Genomic DNA, 21,731 nt, shown 5'->3' on the forward strand with positions numbered 1-21,731 from the left:
TGATAAACGCTCACTGCGTATGCTTTTAAATTTCTTGCACCAGAGTAATACCAAACGCCTTTGAATAGAAATCAAAGTCACTTCACATCCCTCATCATCTCCATCCTGGTTGGCTGAGTATGTCTCTTTTGTTTTCTTGCAGGCGTCCACGCCGTACAGCCTGGAGTCGGATAACTTGGGAATGGACTGCATCATCTCTGGAAGTGCCTCTCCAACGCTGGCAATCAACACTGTGACTAACAAGGTAGTGTTCAGTCCTGGCTGTGTTTCTCCTATCACAGCTGACACCAGCGTCCTACATACCCAGTTTATATTTTATTTTTCCTGCTATGACTATATGCGTGTACTTCATAACAGGACTGACGTGTGATGCTTTTGTTTACATGGACGCTGAGAAAACTGACGTTGAGTCTAATCTATATTGGGCTGGTGTTATGTGCACAAATCCTCTTAACGGTGCATATGTGGTGTATTGTGAATCGCTAATACCTTATTCTATATGTCTGTCGAGTCCAAAATGTCAGGTTTGCGCTTACACAAGATATTAAGCCATGCACAAATACAGTATTCTTCATCTTTGGGTTTGGTTTGCCTCAGTGGTTCTGTCATTCCGTTAAAGCTGAAGTGTGTGATTTTATGTTAAAATGCTTCCTCTTATACCGTCTTAATATGCAGAAACAACTATATTAATTTCCATTTGTCTCTCCTTTTCTTTAAAAAAGCAAAAATCTTGGTTACTTGCAATGAAAGCGAATGGGACCGGTCTGTAAACATTCAAATACTTGTGAAAGTTAAGTTACATTTAAAGGTTGTGGTACATCTATAAAAGCTTGTATAATGGTGCTAAATAGTTGCAGTGCTTTTCTGCTAGAGAATGTTTGGAGGTCTGATTACCTGCTGTATGCTTCTAGGCAGAGCACCCGGAGTGACTCGTACCATAACTCGCCCTCCGTGGCATGACTTCATGGAGAAGTGTGTAAAAAGGAATGGAGCAAAACACTCTGAAATTTAAATAGGCTTTTTAACCTTAAGCGCTCCACTCTTGGCCTGGTGCTGGCTGCTTGCTCTCTCTGGAGTGCTTTTACAAAGCCCAAAAGCATCAGTTATTAATTTACTTCAGGCATTAAACCAATAGTATTTCACATTAAGCATGGTGTTTAAGATGAGGACTGAGGGGGAATGTGGAATTCATTTGGATTGAATTATAGTGTTTGGTGATCTGTTCATCCTGGATAGAATACAGTATTGGTGCTGGTGCTGTATATGATATTTATACAGTGTATATAGAACTGTTGTGTTTGCTAGAACATTTCTTTGTAAAACCTAGCGAGTTATCCTAACTAAAATAGAACCTCATAAGTGACCCAGTTTTCAAATAATAAGTGATACTGAAATATATATAAGGATAAATAGCATGCAAATATTGACTTTTTTTAATGGTTTTAGAACACATCCTATGTTAAAACAATAAACCATAAATCTTTTATTGACCGTTTTATTGCAATATTAGTATTGTTGTATTTGCACACCTCCAAAAGACTTTTAGAGCGTTTCACACAACAAAACAATGCAAGCTTAAGGTATGACTGATTCATATGGGAAGAATTTCAAGATCCACCCATAGTGGGATTTCGGGGTTATCCCATGAGCATATGCTTTCTTTGCCCTCCTACTCGAAATGCTGATAGACTAGAAACCAAACACACAGGAGAGTAAAAACAAGACAGCAGAGTTCGGTGGCTCCTTGGAGATGCTGTTTCTCAGTGTGGGCCCTGTAAACAGAGAACATGCCGCGCCTCTTGAGCACTTCATGCCAAGCCACAGGAATTCCCTCTTTCTCATACTTTCCCGCCTGCTGGTGCAGGCCAATGGGAAAGCGCCTGTGCTGCATAACATGGAGAAGGAAAGCCTGGCTGTGACTGAGCATTCTCTCTCTCTCTCTCTCTCTCTCTCTCTCTGACTAAATGATCACTATGCTATTGCTATGCTTTTCCCTCTCTCAGTTCAGTTGGCTGAGCTTCGTGAGTAGGCTCAGATGGAATCTGCAGACTTATATTCTATGATGTTTTAAAGAGAGAATCTGCAAAGTGAATTAAAAATGTTAATCTGACCGTACTAAAGCCTTGCAAGAAAGTTAGGATATTGAAATGTTATATACAAATATTATTTAAATATAATAATACTTGATGCTTAACATGAACTTTCATAATCTTTTACTTAAATTGCATAGTAGAAATGAATGTGAAATGTTGCTAAATTAATCAAAATATATATTTGAGATATAGGTGTATAATGTGTATATATAATTTTATTATATTAATATTTATGTATATTTGAATACATTTTATATATTTATGTTTCTAACTTTTTCTTTAAATGCATAGTACAAATTACTGCTAAATACTCAAAATAATTGTGAGAGAGAGATTTGTAATTTAATGATATACATTTTTTAGATATGATTTAAAATATATTTATAACATTTATTATTTTATATTGAAAGACTGTAACAAAAGATGGATTGAAGCCTAAGCTGAACTTCTTTCTTTCCTTCTTTTCTAACATTGTCTTTAAATTGCGTCGAAGTAGAATTTTTCTTTTGAATGCAAGTTATTGTTAGAGACACCTGGGTGGATTTCTCTTTGATTTCATAATCCTTGTCTCATGCTGAAGATTAGTCGCCCGTATGAAAGACTCCACTGGCTTTTGACTTTAATTCACAGCTAAATATAGCGCTCCTTTTCCACCGAAGCAAACACACAGGAGTATTTGCAATGGATTTGTTCACCCCTTACCTTCTCTCTGCGTGTTACTTTCCCACTGTGTATGTGCGTGCGTGCGTGCGGACGTGCACACAGTGTTAGTATGTAGGCGTCTACATTTTGGGCCTTGAACAAACCACAGTGTGACGAGGTCTTTAAATCATACTTTATGGATACAGGGAGTAAAAATAGATTGTGGTGAAAGGCTCACAGCTAAAAGCCTCTTTTATGACTTAATTACATATAACATTTATACTTGTTATTCACACCAGGTTTTGATTATAATTGTAACTGGTTTCTGCATGATTGAATTTTCGACATGCCTGAGCTTAGTTGCACACAGGGTTAGTTCTGGTAATATACTGTTTCCAGGCCTAAACATAGCTGAAAGAGGGAAGAGTTATAATATGCAAATCATTCCATGACATTAACCCCCCATCCACCCTCAATCCAGTGTAGCCCCAGCAACCGTTATGCTCCGCTCTTTTGATGAACAGGGAATAATAGGATTGGGAAACATTTATTCTGCTTGAATGATAATTCTCTGTAAGAGACCGTGATCTGTAATGTGTCTTTCTATCTGCTGTCGCGCTGAGTCAAGGGGGAACGGGACCGAAGCGTTTGCGTTTGCATGTCTTGCGGCAACCATAAATCTATTGGGCCTATCACTATTGAAATGCTAACCCTATGTTTTAGAAAATGTCCATACTAAGCCAATAGGGTTTAATGTAATTTTGGACCCCATTGACTTGCATTGAGACGTTTTGCTAAATATGTTCAAACAGGTTTGGAACGACATGATCATAATGACTGTATTTTAATTTTTGGGTAGGTGACTCGTTAAGTGTAGCATGAAAGCCACTGTACATCCTTACTGAGAGGCAGGTGAATCTTGGGACTTGTTGCGTGGTTTTAGTACTACGCTGCTGCTGCCAAGACATGCGGTGTGTGATGTGAGCATGGCCAGCATTGTTGCGATTCCATTCATCTTTTCCTACCACGGCAAACTCAATGTAGGACTATTCTCCCAGGAGCTCATTATATTCATTCCCATACCATCCCTCCAATGCCTTATTTATTCTCATTTTGCAACCAGCACATATTTGCAGTTCAGCTTTTCAAATGATAATTGGGATTATCATTTTGAAGTGGAGGTTCTTCCGCTTCGGAAAACTGCGCATTCAACAGTGCACACAGAAAGGTCAGGGTCTCTGTAGCATTCAGGACCTTTGTGAGCTGTCCCAAACCAATTTGCGCTGTGCGAGTTGACGGTTCCAACGCTGCCAGCATCGTGACCTTTACTGAAGGAGAGCTCTCCTCTCTCAGCCGTCTGAGACAGCAGATCATCTTGCTGGCCACCAGCCACGCTCTCTCTCCATATGAGCCACAGTGTGGGGCGCGGCATGTTAGCGCTGATCTTACTCTTGTACAGCCAGTGTGGCGTACGCTTGCCACAAGTCACGTAGGTGACGCATCCGTAACCGTTACTGTTATGAAAAGTGCTAAGGATTCCCCTCAAGACCTCTGAAACCAGGCAGTTTCTGTTTGATTGTCTCCTTTTCCTCAGCACTCCACCTGTGATAGCAACTTATCATATCATGTATATTTGTGTATATATATATATATGTATGTATGTATGTGTTAGGCGGTGGAACGGTACACAGATGTCACGGTTCGGTATGTACCTCGGTTCAGGGGTCATGATTCGATATGATTTCGGTACAACGGGAAAAAAACAAATCTGCTATGCTCGGTTTCTTTTCATTTATTTTGAACAGACAGTAGTGCAAATTACCTTTTTTTTTTTTTTTTTTTTTTCACCTAGATGTGGAAATACTAAATATTACATATATGTAAAATCTGTGCTATATACTTACAAGGAATAAATTCTTGAAATATATTTGACTCATGGCATTCGCTGTTCTTCTGTTGGCGGTTATCAAACAGCATTGCATTGCTGCGGGCGCCCCCTTCTGGATTGGGGGTGAATTGCTTGTATTCGTTGTAAGGCCTTCTGCACCGAACCGAGATGTCCGTACCGTGACGGTTCGGTACGAAGACATGTATCGTTCCACCCCTAATGTGTATATATACACAGTTACACACATATAGGTCTATATGTATTATAGGTTTTATATGTATTAAAAATATATATTTACATGCATATGTTTATATACACTTTAAACATTTTATTTATGGAATGTTTATTATGCATCTATATTGATATAATGAAGAAAAATGTGTTTAAAACTTACATGTATACAGTTATTGAGTTACTTAATAAATACATATGTGTTGCATGTTTTATATTTTTAATACAAATATTTATATATATTTAATATATTTTAATTTTGCATTTAAAAATGTAATGAATTTTTAAAATAATTACGTAGTTCAGTTCACAGTCGTTTGAAACAACGGTCTTGTATCAATAAAAAAACTGTTAAATAAAAATATATCAATATTGTATATAAAATAATTAATGGTAAATATTTTTCTTTTAAAAAATTTTATTTTTTAAATTATTTTTATTGTTGCTGTTATTGTAACTAATTTTATATATACAAATATATTTAAATTAAAATGTGTACAGGGAGTTGTGTTCAGTGTATAAGGAAAATGTTGTCCTTTTTAGTGTCATTAAATGTAAACATTTTGCTATTATTAAAGGCATAACATTTTTCAAGTTTTTCATAACTCTAAGAAACCAACATGAACAAAGAGTGCATGTCTAAAAGCTTGGCACTTGTGTTTTAAACTAGATTTTCATCATAAGCACTCATTCATTGTCTAAATCATTGACCCTCTCTCTTTCTTGATTTCCAGGTGGCATTGTACAACCCTGACCAGGACGGGAGTGACAGCCCTCGAAGCAGCCTTAACAATAGCCTCTCTGACCAGAGTCTGGCCTCTGTTAATCTCAACAGCGTGGGCAGCGTGCACAGCTACACACCAGTAAGAGCTGAATTCTCAAACTTTGCAGGCACTATTCTGCTCTTTAACCTCTCGTGAACCTGAAGTAGAGCTCTTAATTTGCTGAGTTTTATTGTGGAACGCTGCTTTATGAGAAGCAGCAAGATTCCAGTGCGTTTGTCAGAATGCTGGAGTATGGAGGCCTGTGCATGGGAGCGTACTGACACAGAGGTTAAGGGAATGAAAGGCAGAGCTCATACTGCTGGAGCGCTGCTAAAGAGAGACGCTGCCTCTGATGTCCTCCCACCAGAGAAGCCGCTTCTTTGTTGTGGTCCCCTAGAAGCCCTGCATGCTTCTCGCTCCAGGCTCTCAGCATTGATCCGGCACAGACACTGATAGATTCACTTCAGTGGGCCAGACAATGCTCTCTCTCTCTCTCTCTCTCTCGCTCTCTCTTTCCCTCTCTCTCGCTCTCTCTCTGTCTGTCTTTTTCTGCTTCATCCAGCTGACTTGAACACTGTAGTCTGTTTGAACATAACCGGATTATATGCGCTCATCTTTACAGTGATGCATAGTGTGTCATCTGACTCCCACTGCTCATATTTCTTGTGTACAATTAGTCTCTGCTGCTAATGTTCTATGCGAACTTAGTGTTTCCTGCTCTGATTTAGTGATGCCTAAATTCATGTGTAGTATTAGTTTTAGTTTGTAATGTTTTAGTATAGTTTTAAAGATACTATAGAATTTTAATATTGGCCATTTATTAGTTATCAGCATAAAAATAATTGTCTTATCAGTGTCAGCCAGAAAATTAATATTGTGCATACCTAGCAGAATATGATTATCTGTCCAGTATTAAATATGATTACATTCATATGCATTTTGGGTATTGACAAGAGACTATTGCATTTTATAACCAAACTATCTCTCTTAAATTTTCAGGCATTTTCAGTTAACCTGTACTAAATGAATGTGATTTGAAGTGTAAGATATTCACAAAGTTTTGTTGCTGTAAAACGTATTTTAATTTTAAAAAATAGTGTTTTTGTGTAGTATAACGCTGGAACCATTTATTAGCAGTGGGAGACACTGTAGGAAACACCGGTGCTAACAATTATCTGTTTACGGGACTTGTTTGCAATAGCTTTGCAATGTGTTCAGATTAGTGCTGTCAATGATTAATCACATCGAAAATAAAAGTTTTTGTTCACATAATATATGTGTGTGTATTGTGTATATTTATTATGTGTATATATAAATACAAACACATAAAGTATATATTGTGAAAATATTTACACGTATATGTTTATATCATAGACTGTAAAAAAGATGGACGACGCGTCTCCGCTTCCTTCCACTATAGAAAAGTGAAGCGAATACATCTCAGTATGACCGCTGCATCTTGAGTAAATGACGTCATTTGGAGCCCGAGTCTGCGCAGTAGAGATTCGTTTGGAGCCCGAGTCTGCGCAGTAGAGTCGTGAGGTGGAGCCGCGGAATCAAACTCCCGCCCAAACTCCCGCAGACCCAATCAACCATAACGACACGCCCCGTTTTTATAGCATCAAATTACTAGCTAAAATTAAACGTATCACAAAAACGAACAATTGAACATATATCAGCGTGATAACAACTACCTTAAATGACCAAAACCATATTTCGGAATATTGTATTAGAAGTGTAATTTAATTTTTTATTTTGACTGAAGTCCCATTCGTTTACATGGAGAGAGCGGGGTTTATGACCTGTACTGCAGCCAAACACCAGGGGGCGATCTAAGAGCCCGCAGCTTCACTTTTAAGGATGAGTGAGACACACCCGGTTTATATTCATATAATTTATATTATATATAAATATATTTAATATATAAACATAAAATTTTTCTTAAATATACCCATGCATGTATATTTATATATAGATAATAAATATACACAGTACACACACACATATTATGTGAACAAAAACTTTTATTTTGGATACGATTAATTGTTTGACAGCACTAGTTCAGATACATGTATTTCCCCTCACTAGTTTGCACTGACTGCTAGAATTAGACTTCTTCAGAGTGGCAGATGACTGTTTTGCCAGCCTCTCCAGTCTGCTAAACACTGTTGTCTTGAGCTAGACATGGCAGAGCCTCTGCCCTTGTGTACGCCACAAATATGCTCGGCATTATGGAGGCCTTGGGAGCTATTCAATGAATCACTCATTCTGGGCATGAAAGGCATCTCTTCAGACTCAAAACAGTGAGCAGATCCCATTTGGAGTGAAACACTTACGTGAGAGTTTAAGACATGCAAGCTAATTCGTTTTGATGGGCAAACCTGTACTGGATATTTATCATTAGAAAGATTTGTTTTATGGATCAGTGCCTGTTTTTTTCAGGCGAGCTTTTATGATCTTGCTGTCGATTTCGGTTGCGTTGCTCAGTTAGTTTCGCCAAGCTGTTAATTACAGAATAAATAGCCGTAAAAACAACTTCAGAGAGACTCTCAGGAGACGTGTCTGTTTTGATCATTGCTGTATGGTTATGTAGAGATTCAGCCGAGCTAGTAAATAAACGGTCAAGATTTGGAGGGTTTTGTGCACCTGAGATTGGCTCCTGAATATTGTACTGCAGTGTGTCTGGCATTTCATTTCCTGTGCCGTGATGCTGAGTGCTGTAGTCAGTGCTGTCATGTTCTATCTCAGCTCTAATCTGCCGGTCACTGGGCCTGGCTGAGCAGTGCTGCCGTTTATAGTGGCAAGGCTGATTTCTGTCATTGTTGCTAATCTTGTGTTCGTTCCCTTCGCACCGCAGTCATCCTCCTCTCCTCCTCCTTCAGGTGACGAGTCATCCAGAGTCGGTGTCCCAGTCCATGAGCTTGCAGCAGGCCCCTCAGGCCCAGTACAGCATACCGGAACGCGACAAGCAGCTGCTCTTCTCTGACTTTGAAGATCTCAGTGCCTCCTTCCGCAGCCTTTACAAGACTGTGTTTGAGCAGTCCTACAACCAACAGGGTGAGTTGCACACTCGGACATCCCATCAGACAGTTCGGGGGAAAAATACATAGGCCAAGTCTAGTCTGCAGAGTTTTTGTGCAGCTTGCAGAGCTTAGAGTACTTCAGGCTTATTGGTAGCTGAAAGTATCAACAAATCAGCCAAAATAATTCATAAACCAACCTGCAGAGAGTGGAGAATATGTGGAACTCTTCAGTTCTGCAGAATTTGGAGTGTGCAGATTCTGTATGGGCCTGCCATGAGTCATTTTCAGAATTTCACTTACATATATTACAAACTAAATTTTTATATAATAATTTATTCATAATATTTACTGGAATGTATATATTAATGTTATAATTGATCATATGTATTTGCTGAATAGGCCTCTATTTTTGGAAAGGTTAATCTAATATTTTACACATTTGTTGTCATTTTGTATATCAAAAGAAATTACTTTAAAATGGATCAAAGCTTTATTTAATTGAATTCTTAAATTATTTAATTGTATATATTAATAATAATGTATAATATAGGTAAAGTAATTTATAAATATAATATTTTATATATATAATTTATGTAATTTCATATATTAAGTATTATATCAGCTGGTAACTTAAAATGGATCAAAACTTAACTTTACATCATTATTTGTTTTGCAATATATAGAATTTAGTGTCTAAACCAAAATAAATATGATGTAGCAGACTATGACCCTCTATGTAGCTGAAAGCATAAAGAACTTTATAAAATAAATGAAGACAAGCTTATTGTTAGGGCTGGGTATCGTTGAAAAATCTTCAATATCGATACCAATACCTTGAGTTCGATTCCGGTTCCTGAACGATACTTTTTTCGATACCAATTTTGTGAAATCAGTTTTAACAAGATTACATTATCTCAAAAAAACTTTGGTTTTATTTTTTCAGCTTGTTGACATTTATACAGACTCAAAGCCTCATCTCCTGAGCCACTGCACAAAGGAACAAAATATATCCAACACAATAAATCAGTGCAAATAATTTTAATAAAGTTCAAATAGTTTTCAGTTTACACGTCTGTTGGGCTACATTTACACTAGTGCGTGTTCGTTTTAAAACGCATAGCTCAGACAGAATCATCATTTCTATTCATTTATTCTAGGTTGTTAAAGACTTCAAGAAATTGAAAATCTTTATCCACTTTCATAAGTGGGTGTTTTATTTTCTTTCACCATATGTTTTATTGTTATTTAATTCTGGCGTAGTATTTCTAATTATTTGAATGCATAAAAACTTAGTTCATTCAAATTTATTCTTAAATTTCATAGCCTTATGAAATGTTTTATTTTTCCTCAGAAATTCTGTGTTCTGGTTTACAAATGAAGGCATAAAACATTAATTTCATTTATCTTTAAATTATTGAAAATCAAAGTTTATTTATTTATTTTAGCAAACAAAGGGGGTTTACTATTAAAATTAAAACATTATGTTGTGTGATCATTATTTAAAAAAATAAAGTAGCCTAGTAGTAACAGTATGTACATTCTGCTGAACAATAATAATGTATTTCTGCCGCAGTGTCTTCCAAGTTAAACCGAACTTTTATTTTGACGGGTTGCCGTGAATACCTTTACAGTTCTGTGTGTGTGTGTATGATATGACGCTAGTTTTACTCAAATCAAACGGTAAAATACTAATGAAGTGACTCTCAGAGCAGTTCTGGAGATGTTGTTCATGTATTTATGTCCTCATTTAGTGAGACGGCAGATGCTGAAATCACCGCGAGCATCAGTCTGTGTGTAGTAAACAAAAACCGCGCAATAGAGAGCAGACTGCTCCATACGCTTTCGAATCGCTCTCGCGGATGTCAAACACTGATCAATCTGCGCAACGCCGCTTCTAGTCGAACACACCTAGTGCTGCAGACTTATTGCCTCACTGACGTTGATAATTTTATTATTAAATTTAGTACCGAACAATACGTTTTTCAATACTCGATGGTACCGAGGCAGTTCAGTCGGTACCTAAAAAGTATCAAACTCGAGTTGATACCCAGCCCTACTTATTGTGGTGCAAGTTATTTATCTAAAACAGTATTGTGGCTTTTAAAAACACAATTAACTTCCTGTTTATAGGTTCTTTGAGGATTTATTTGGAAAAGAAAGTGTTGACATGTGCGTTTTTCCCAAACCTTGTTTTCTTTAGATCATGTTTAGCAGCCATTTTTATGAATTGCAAGAAAGATATTGGCTCAGTGTACTGTAAGATTTTTTCATTGGAAGAGATTTTTCCAGATCAGATGGCAGCCCATGAAATGCAGTGCTAGATATAGTTCTCTGCGAGCTTGCCTGTCTTTTAGAAGTTAATTCCTATTGTTTGTAATCTGATTGACTGATGTACAAAAAGCACTTGACAAGCGGGTTGCACGCAACGCCAGACGAGCCCCCGCATCTAACCTACTTTGCTCAAATCAGATGCTTTTCATGTTAATGTTTCCAAAGTGAACTTCTTTAATCTATCATCTATGTTTCATTAGCTGAACGTTGTTACCTTTTTATGTGCATAAAAGTGAAATCTCTTAGCCAGACAAGCTTGGGCAATTAAAATGAGCAAATAAAGCTGGCGAGAGGATTTCACACCCCACTGCTGGAGACACTGAGCTAATTCACTGGCTTTGATAATAGGTAATGAACTCGCATTATTATTCAGGGGGGCTGCTAGCTAATTGCTTTCTGTGCTCTCCCATGGTTGGACAATAGGCTTTCTCTGCTGATAAGAGATGCACCCCTGTCACCCCGCCGATGAGTGTTCTCTGGCGATTGCAGCGATGCAGGGCCCGCAGTCTGCTCTAAAAGCTCTCCACCGAAATAGGTTTACGGTGCCAGCGCCATGATGGACAGGGCCTCTTAAGACCGCGAGCCGCATGCTTCGCTGATTGCTATTGAGTGTGCAGATGTTGGAAGCTTGTCAGGCGTTTTCAGAAACTAGTTCAAAACAATTGCTGCACGAATGAAAAGTTGGAGAGAGAATAATTCTGGTGCAATTTAAGAGACAACAACTTTGTGCTGAGTCACCGTCTCGGTGCCCCGGTGCATTTTAAAAAGACAGATTCAAATGTTTTCAAAATGTTTTGGCCTTTTTTGCCACATTGATACAAATAGTGAATGAAAGGATAAGGTATGATTATGGGGAAAGTAGGAAGCAAGATCAGAAAAAGTTGCAAGCTGGAGTCAAGCTCGTGCTGCCTACACAAGCACAATGGCTCAGTCAGAGAATGCATGGAGGTTAGCCCTCCAGGCTACAGCTTCGACCGTCGGTTTTTACGTAACACTTTACAGTAAGGTTCTGTACATTTAGTTTTAGTTAATGGGTGAAATCTTGTGAAATGGCAATAAACATGCATTTATTACAGCATTTAGTAATCTTGCTTTTCACATTTGCATGTTGTTAATTAATTGTACTTGATGTATAATAAAAAATAGTTTTGATATTAAATTTTAAATTAATCAAAAGAAAAAATATAAATGAATGTATAATTTTGATAACTGTTAGTTTGCATGTTTACATTAATTTTTACACTTTCAGTATTAAACATCTGTTACTATATGTAGAAATTAATGTTTAAGATTAATAACCAGCAGATGAATAAAAGTTGTAAATGATTGTGCCTTATTGTTGAAATAAATGAAATGTTAATTAAATTAATTAAAATTAAACGTGGATATTATTGTTAAATGCAAGTTTATTTGTGTAAACGTTTTATTAAAGTGTTACCTTTCAGTGACTGATGAAATAAAACATAAACGTGCCATTTTTTTTAACTGACAGTTTGCTTATGCATAAAGTCCCTAACTAGTGTTAACATGTTTTTTAAAACTTAACACTTTTTTTTTTAAAGCATATGTAAAAATTAACATTAAGATTAATAACCAGATAATAAATAAATGCCATAAAATTATAGTGCCTTGTTACTTCATGTTAACTATTTAATTACATACGCAACCTTCATATAAAGTATTGCCTGTATCAGTGACTGAGATTTGATTTGTTAATTAATAGTTTAGACTGACATGATGGAAACACTTCTGATCAAATGCAGGCAGCCTATTTGAAATGATGCTGTCTGTTTGATCCTTACAGGTCTGATGGGTATGCCCTCGGAGTCGTCCCAGCAGACCCACACCTCCTGCTCCTACCAACACTCCCCCAGCAGCACCATCAGCACCCACCCTCACAACAACCAGAACAGCATCACTAACTCTCACCCCAACAACATCCCCAACAGTGGTAGCCAGGTGCCTCTCTCCCACCCCCCTCACTCGGCCCACAACTCGCCCCACGGACAGCACCTCTCCCAGCATGGCCCTCACACCCAGCACAGCCAGCACCCACACACGGCGCATAGCCAGCACAGCCAGCACAGCCAACATCCCCAGCACGGCAGCATCCCTCCCAGCACCAGGCCCACGGCCAGCACACACCGCAGCAGCAGCACCAGAATCTCTCCCACCAGCCTCATCCTGCCCAGCAACAGATGCAGTGCAACACCGGTAAGAGTCTGTGTGTCTGTGATAGTTCTCACTATCTGATCGTGTCTCTTGCTTTCCGTCTTGAACCTTCAGCATACTTCCTTTTATGCTGGCATTGCCCTGACAGGCCGATTTATTCAAGCCTCTTCTAACAGTCATTTATTTTAGATTAAGAAATTTATGGCAACTTTGGAGCAGTCAGCAGTAAATCACAGGGTGATTTATACAGCTAGTCTAATGAGAACAAAGCAAATGCAGCACATTTCAGAGAGCAGGCCTGTAGCAGAGGGTCATGGCTCCCCCTGCTGCCTCAAACAGGAAGTGCACAGCAGCTTCCACACATTCAGAGTTCTGCTGTCTGCTGTGGCCTTCACTACTTTCTTGTTTTGTCTGCAGGTCTTCCCAGTGACTGGTACCCCAACCTGGATGCGCTAAAAGAAAGCTGCCGCATCGCCAGCAGCTACAACTGGGCTGATGTTGATCTATCACCCTTCCAAGGTATAATCAAAATGTCTGTTTATATACTAAATTTACTGTTGTTGTTGTTTATCAAGAGACTAAATGCTAATGAATGAGTTCATCATTTTGTTTTTTTAAACTGTAAATTTTGTACTACTTCCACTTGTATGATGTACAGTGATACATTTTGAGTTACATTTGATAATTGTATTTTTTTTATTAGTTTAAATAAATTTGATTTTGTTTGATTAGATTAAGTTTTATTAAATGTTTTTGTTCTTCAATAAAGATTAAATATTCATTTTAATGTATCTAAATAAAATTACCCTTTTATTTTTACTTTATTTAAATGATTTCCATTAAAATTTATTTTACTTAAATATGCTATAACAATGTTATATTTGTTTTTTAAATGTAAATATTTAAAATGTTTAAATATTTTTATATATATATATATATATATATATATATATATATATATATATATATATATATATATATATATATATATATATATATATATATATATATATATATATATATATATATATATATATTATTTTTATATATATGTGTATGATAAATTGTGTAGCCTAAATTTGCAATGGCTAATTTGATTAGTTAAACTGAAAAACAATAAGCTATTTGAAAAAAGAACATTGATAAGTAAAGAACAAAGAACATTGCATTGTTTCATTACTCACAAAATTTAAAAAAATATATTTTTTTAAATGTGTATTTTGGTGTGTAAATAATGAAGCAATGTTCTTTATTAATTGACAATCACTGGATTGCTTATTAACTTGTACAAAGGACCTGTAAAAGCTATTTCTGTGGTTTTTGTATATTAATTGTGCATTTCATTTTAAAACAGTAGCGTTTAGCAAGCAGTTTCATTTTAGTTTTGAGAAATCAACTGGACAGACTGATTAAATAATCTGTCACCGTTTTTCTGAAGGTTTGAAAGAGAGCATGAGGCAGGCGGAGCTGAATAACTGGTCTCTCGAGCCCACTCAGATGGCAGACCTCTGCTCCTCCATCAATCAGTTCTTTGCTCGCACTGGAATCCAGCCACAAGGGGCAGTGCAACCTCCAGTGTGCCACGGCTCCATGCATCCAAAGCCCAACCCACACATCAACACAGGTGAGTAGACTACAATCCACAGTGCCACATATTAAGACTGCCACAATATTAACATAGTAACATCAGTGTGTTTTTCAGGAAACATGTACATGGACACAAGACAGAGCTTGAGTTCAATGATGGGTCCGCCGGGATATCCTCATATGCCACCCATGAGCAGCGCTGGCCCCACTATGACAGGTCCTTGTCCTTTTCAGCTCTTATAAATGTGGCAGCGTGTGTATCATGTTGAACAGGATGCAGTGTTTAAAATCTAAAATTTGTTTTATGTAATACCATCATCACAGATATTACTATCACTCATACTTTTGTGAATTAGAGGGGAAAAAAACCTAACCTATAGAACACATAATATAGTAAAGCAGCCTTTACTCCAGTCTTCAGAGTCACATGATCCTTCAGAAATCATTCTAATATTTGGTGCCCAAGAAACTTTATTATTAATGTTTTAAAACAGTTGTGCTGTGAACCTGTGATAACCTTTTTAGTGGAATTCCTTGATGAATAGAAAGTTAGAAGTACAGCATTTATTTGAGATAGAAATACTTTTTAAATGTCTCTACTGTCGCTTTTGATCAATTTAATGCTCCTTTGCTGAATAAGTGATCATTTTGTTATGCTATGGACATGAATGATGCCTTAAAAGTATAGTTCACCCAAAAATGTAAATTCTGTCATTAATTACTCACCCTCACCCTCAAGTTCCTTTGCTGTCTATGGCGGGTTAGAAAGCTCTTGGATTTCATCAAAAAATGTAATTTGTGTTCCAAAGATGAACAAAGGCCTTACAGGTTTGGAACGACATGAGGCTGAGTAATTATGGCAGAATTTATGTTTCTGGGTGAACTATTCCTTTAAGTTATGCATTTGAATGAGCTGAGCCATATATAGTGACCAATATATCAAAGAGATGCCCTGATTATTCCCAAAACACCCGAGGAACCACACGTAACTTAGTTAAGACATAGTAATAATGTAAAACATATTCAGAGCAACTACATGGAAGCAAGCATCCACTCCTTTGCAGTTTGTATTGCATATTTCCACAATATGAGTCTAAATAGTTTTCTTAAAAAACTTTGCACGCTAAAGCATTGTACGTCGTGACCGTTCCCCTCTGCTCTGCCCTCAGGCCATCACGCTCAGATGAACCAACAGCATATGATGCCTGCTGGAAACTTCCAGATACGCCGCATGCCTGCCGACGACATCCAGGACGACTTCGACTGGGACTCCATCGTCTAACCCAGTCCCCGAGAGCGAGAGTGGTGCAGACAAAACGAGAGCGGAGCGTATGGAGGCAGAGTGTTTGTGTTACAGAGCAAGAGGGCTGGACCTGAGGTGTCTGCATGCCCGTGACAGAAGGCAGATTGGAATGGGACACTTGAAAAATAGTGCAGGTGTTGTTCATTATGACCTGAAAGAGACTCCTGTGTTCCTGGTGTTTTTATGAAACAAAAACAAACAAAAAAAGATATTACTTTGAAGACAATCACATTTACTAGGACATGTTTAAGTGATCGCTTTTGTACTTGTCCAAAGGGCAAGTGATTTAAGTCAAATGTCTCCCGACCCACAGCCTCTCTGCAAACTTGCCAAGCTCGCCCTTGCTCTTCAACTGTTGTTCTGTGATTTTTCGAGTGATTGCATCCGGCTTGTTCTCCCCTCTCATGGTGACAAACTCAGGCCTCGACTGCCTATCAGACAAGATTGGCTCCCTCATTTGTGTTGTGAAACTTCACCTGAGATGCAGGGCACTTTCCAGAAGAGGGCCGATGGTGCAGGTAATGTGACACTCGAAGCACCTGCCGTCGTTCAGGCACAAGTAGCCCTTTTTTTGCTCCTCCGACCCTACACACTGTAATATGCCAACATCGCCATGCATCCAAATCCAAATCCAGCAGATTTTACTGATTGTTAAGGCTCATAACGAAACGTGTAAACCACATTACCTGCAGTATTTGTACTTGTGTATCTTTGCTGTCTGAAGTGTGTCATGTTTTTTGTCACTAATAGTTTTAGGCTAGTCTGAAGGTGTCCGTCAGAAAATGATATCGATACAGACCTCACTATTATCGATTTCCTCTTCGCTTTACGTTTGCATGTACAATCCTTGCTCTGTTGACCATCGCCCGTCAACCTGTAGTCTCCCGACCGGACTGCGTTGTTTTTGAGTTCGTTTAAAGCCCTCAGGACCTGCCACAGAAAATTTCACGCGTTATTTAGGAGCGATCGCTTTCCTGACCGGAGATTTGTGGGATACTGGAGAGCCCTGTTCATGTTTTGAAATCAACCTGCCGTGTGGCTCTTTACAGCAGCGTTGAGAAGATGAAAATCACGTCAAGGCACATTTGCTTAATGGTCCGCAATAAAAGAGCCCTCTTTATTTTAACCCTAGGACCAACTGACATGAAATCGCTTGCTCTTTGCTGCACTGACAAGGACTTTTTGCATAGAGCGTACCTTGCTTTTGAATGCTGGGTGTAGCGTAATACTGAGAGAAAGGAGGTGACTAAAACACTTAGATACACTAATAGCCTTATTTTGGAGGAATGTTAACTGCTGCGTTTGAAATTCTACTACTATGAAGTCGTGCGAAGTTTAAAATCACACATTCAGACTGTCCTTCAAATAAAACATCAACCTGGATGCAGGAACCAAACAGTAACTGCATCCTTCTCAATCACGTGTAGCGCCCTTAAGCAGCTGTACTTGGCATACGACAGTCTATATTTTAAGACGTTTAGTTGAAAGTGTCTGCTAACTTTACAAACCACAGTGTCATTTTATTATATCAGCGATATTATGGAATGTTTTTGTGCAATATAATTAATTTAGGGCTATCAGTGATTACAATCATCTCTTTTGAAGAGCACAAAACTAATGCACAAGATCTGGACCAGAATAGCGGAACCCAAATTAGAAATATGTCCGGTCTTTGACCTTTAGCGGGGTATTTCTCAGTGAGAAAAGCAGCACTTGAATTTGACCAAATTTTAGAGTGCAGTGCTGATTTAGAAAAGCCATAAAATGCGGTTTAAAAGGGAAGGAGTGGATCTGTTTCTCATAGCTTGAAAGTTTACGCACACCTTGGTCTTCAGTAGTTTTTAGTCATCTTAATGGGCTTTATTTTAATTATTCATCAGAGTGTAAGTGCTAATAGACTTGGAAAAGTGAAATGATCATATGACAATCCTTTTTTTGTATTTCAGTATTATAAACTCTCAAAGTATTTACACTAGTCATTGAGATGTATTGGCCTTTGACCCCTAAGGCCCTTAATATAATGGAACAGTTTGTCGTATGTCCTTCATAAAAACACACACATTTAAACCTCAAAATCAGAAAGAAAAAGAAATTATGGTTTACGTCCAATAATATTTGGAGTTCTGACATTAATTAATCATGAAACATTATCATTATTATAATGGAAAACAAAATTCCCATTACTGTAATCTGTTCAGACATTTTACATTTATTTTTCTTTTAGTGATTCCCATTATTTTCAGCAGTGATTCATTAGTTATTTTCTCATTACTGTATATTCTAAAATAAAACTATTTACTTGAATATCATTTTAAAAAATGCATTTCTTTGAGCAAAATTTTTCTGCCTTTTGATTTTGGGGTCAAATATGACAGGTTTTGAGAGATTCACCCTAAAACGTTTGTAATGGTTAAGGAATCAGGTCAAACTTTCTTCGTGTTCATGACATTTCAGCCTGATTCTTCACTGAGTCCTGTCCACTATCAGCTATGTAGTTTGTTACATAGCCATGTGTTCCCTCATTACATAAGCAATTGTCAGATTCTCAGACGCTAATAGGGTTTAAATTGGCGAAACCGTATTACCTAACCTAGAAATCCAATTAAATTGCCCATGATTTTGATTTTGAATTGATTTTGTGAGTCTGTTCCCATTGCCTGATTCTGCAAGGAAGGAAAACGGTGACAGAAGCGTTATCCACTTTACCCCAGACAGACTGTTCAGCGTCTGTGTTTTTTGTTTGACTGCGACGCTGTGCACATTGTTCTTAAGCTAAGCTTCATTGCCCAAATCTGCTTTGGCTTCCTGCATCCTGTTCTTGCTCTTTTCTTTCCATCTCATGTTTTTGTTTGGATACTGTTGAAGTGTTCACGAGCCTTGTTCACCCAGCCTCAGTGTTTGTCATACAAAGAGCTTTGAGAGCTTTTATCTGGTCATTTGCGCACTTTGAAAAGAATTCAGAAGCACAAACGCTTACGTCGTTCATTAACTCAAGCAGGATCTCACCTCGTTCGCTCACTGCCGAGTGAACATCTGGCATCGATCCACCCTCGGTGTGAACTTTAATACCATACTGTGGTGTTCACCCTCGATCATGGTTTGTCTGGATGTCGACTGCAGAAGGAGGGTCAGTTTTCGGTTGGAAATATTTGGTATGTATTGCCAATCTGTTTGTGGTAGTGATGTGTTTGGATCTCTTGTTTGCCAAAGAGAGAAAGTTTAATTTTGCAACTTTTAAGGCAGCAGGTAATTGGCGTCCTTCCCAAGTGAAGGGTAACGTAAGTCGGAAGGATCGGACTGAACGGAAAGCGTAAAGGGAGCGCTAGAGAATATGAGCTGGACAGGTGATGAGCTCTCTCTCTCTTCCTCTTTTTCTCAAAAAAGGAAAAACATTGCTCCTTTGATTTTGTGTTTGTGTTGTGTGAAAGTTTTAACTGTTTAAAGACAACTCGGTTTTCGTAAAACAAAAGAAAAAAAAAGAACTAAAAACAAGTGGGGATGCATCTGCCGGAGAGATTACTGTAATCAAGGAAGAAGCCTTGTTACATTTATGGGAGAAAACTGCCAACAAGTTCTGGTATTTGGAGCCTATTTTATTCATTGTTGGTGTGTCGTTGTGCTTATTGTAAATATGTGTCTTTTCGATTGTCCTTTTTTCCTCTGGGGTGGTGAGGGATCAAGGCAAGGGCTTGAGTTCACCTGCGAAAGAAAAGAGGGAGATGAATACAGAGTATTTTGTTATTGTCCAATCCAAGGGTGACACATTATGTATATATCTATATTGTATATATGTGATGAAAATGCGTTGGCTTTTTGTGTGACACTACCTTTTACCTGTACTATGGTTCAACATTCAGTGTTTCAGTGTTTATATTCTATTTTAATCTTTGTTTTCTGTTTGATTTTGTCCTGGTCATTACTTGTATTTGTTGTTTCCTTTATTTTCCCCTTTTTGTCCATTTTGTTATTGCACGGTTTATTACTTTTGCTGTCCAATAAGATGACACTGCTTCTCTTTGTATTGGTTTTAGTGCTGTAAAATAACTCTGAAGTGTCATTAGGATTGTCCATACCACCCCTTCCCCCGATATGCATGAATGGCACTTAAAGAAATAAAATATGTTAACTTCACTGTGGAATCTTTGCTGCTTCGTGATATTTATTTCATACACACATCCATGCAAAAACTGAAGTACTTGCACAGAATGCTCCAAAACGCCGATAGATGAAATTGATATCCTGTAAACGGTTTCTGATCCCAAATATTATCTTTTGCCATTTTTGCTTTTATTGTGTAGAGATGACAGGAAGCGACTTGGGAAAGAGACGTCCTCGAGCAGGGATTCGAACTCGGGACGCCCGTATTTCTTACATTTTTACTTAACATTAACTGCTATTTTTTAGAGATACTAACAGAAAATTCAATGATGTATATAGCGCATACCGTTGTAATTTTAACATAACATTTTTCTATGTAAACGCACCAGACAGATGTGATGTTTGCATTTTTGCAGCATCTCTGCACTTGAGACAGTACTCAAATTAAAAAGTTAAACTTACAACAACAAAAAAAAGCGCATCTATAGATTTGTTGACATACAGATATAGATGTTTTCGTTCCATGTGAATGGTCTTTGCTTTCTCTCACACTTGCTTTTTCTCATTTTATAAATGGTATTATAACAGCCCGAAAGGACTTAAGTATTAAAATATTTGTGCTGTGGGAAAATAATATACAGGTACAATTATAAAATGAATTTCAATTAAATTTAAAAGAATTATTGTCCACGTATTTGTTTTATGAGCAGCCATGGAATATGTGGGATCAGACATTCGGTGTCCACGTGTGCCGTGTCAACTTATTTCATGAAACATGAAAGCAACTGACCCTAAAACGAACTTTTAAGGTTGCAATCTCACATTAAATTTCAAATCTGATTCATTTTTCATCAAAGCATTCTGTACACGCTGTAGTCTGGTAATGGTACACGTGCAGCTGAGCCTCGGCTGTCACAATGGGTTAGAACAATAAGCTTGTTAACTAGCCTGTTTTTGCTCAGCAGATCTAGGTTAGCCGTCTTGCTTTTTCAGTAAAAAACTGTTTCCGATGACAAGACAGCCGTTGACTGGATGTTCTTAGCGTTGAGAAGCTCTCTCAAGATGCTGTAGTGTTTGAAGCCCCCTACAAGTTTGCATTTCCTCACACTTATGTATTTGGTGCACTCACCATGGTGCTTTGAAATCGCTTAAGTCTTTGTAATCCCAGTTTCCTCCTGAAGAGCACACACAGTCCCTTGGTATTTTACCGACCTATTTTGAATTTGACGATCTGGTGCTGTCACTGACTTGGCGGTCTACTTCTAGTATCTGAAGCTTATGCTCAGAGCCACTTGAAAATAGATTTTGTTAGTAAATTCACACACGCATCGACCCCTCAGCCCCATCAGATCAATCTCTTCAACTCAATGGCATCTTGGAAGAGGTGCTGTGGGAATCCTTGAAAAAAAGCTCTTTCTCTGTCATGTCAAATTTATGGGCATGTGAACTTTGTGTAAGTCTCTGGAAGGTCTGTCAGGACAGCAATCTGATCTAAATTGCTGCAAAATAACACAAATATTACTCTGATCACTGACCATATTTTTTGTGGAAGAAATACAGTAAAACTCTTTATTGACAAAGAAACATTGCAATTTGTTT

At 37.8% G+C, this 21,731-nt stretch overlaps 1 protein-coding gene across 1 annotated transcript in view; it reads left to right on the plus strand.

The window, feature by feature from the left end:
• Positions 1 to 20,165, plus strand: part of foxj3 (forkhead box J3) — a 114,191-nt gene extending 94,026 nt beyond the window's left edge. Inside the window, 9 exon segments of the mRNA XM_058790661.1 lie at positions 143 to 244; positions 5,589 to 5,717; positions 8,501 to 8,675; positions 12,777 to 13,069; positions 13,072 to 13,186; positions 13,562 to 13,663; positions 14,583 to 14,768; positions 14,847 to 14,948; positions 15,901 to 20,165. Coding sequence (XP_058646644.1) covers positions 143 to 244; positions 5,589 to 5,717; positions 8,501 to 8,675; positions 12,777 to 13,069; positions 13,072 to 13,186; positions 13,562 to 13,663; positions 14,583 to 14,768; positions 14,847 to 14,948; positions 15,901 to 16,013 — 1,317 coding nt within the window. The 3' untranslated portion in view covers positions 16,014 to 20,165.
• The last annotated feature ends 1,566 nt before the right edge of the window (positions 20,166 to 21,731 follow it).

The sequence above is a fragment of the Onychostoma macrolepis genome, chromosome 11, assembly GCF_012432095.1.
Source record: "Onychostoma macrolepis isolate SWU-2019 chromosome 11, ASM1243209v1, whole genome shotgun sequence".
Taxonomy (NCBI): domain Eukaryota; kingdom Metazoa; phylum Chordata; class Actinopteri; order Cypriniformes; family Cyprinidae; genus Onychostoma; species Onychostoma macrolepis.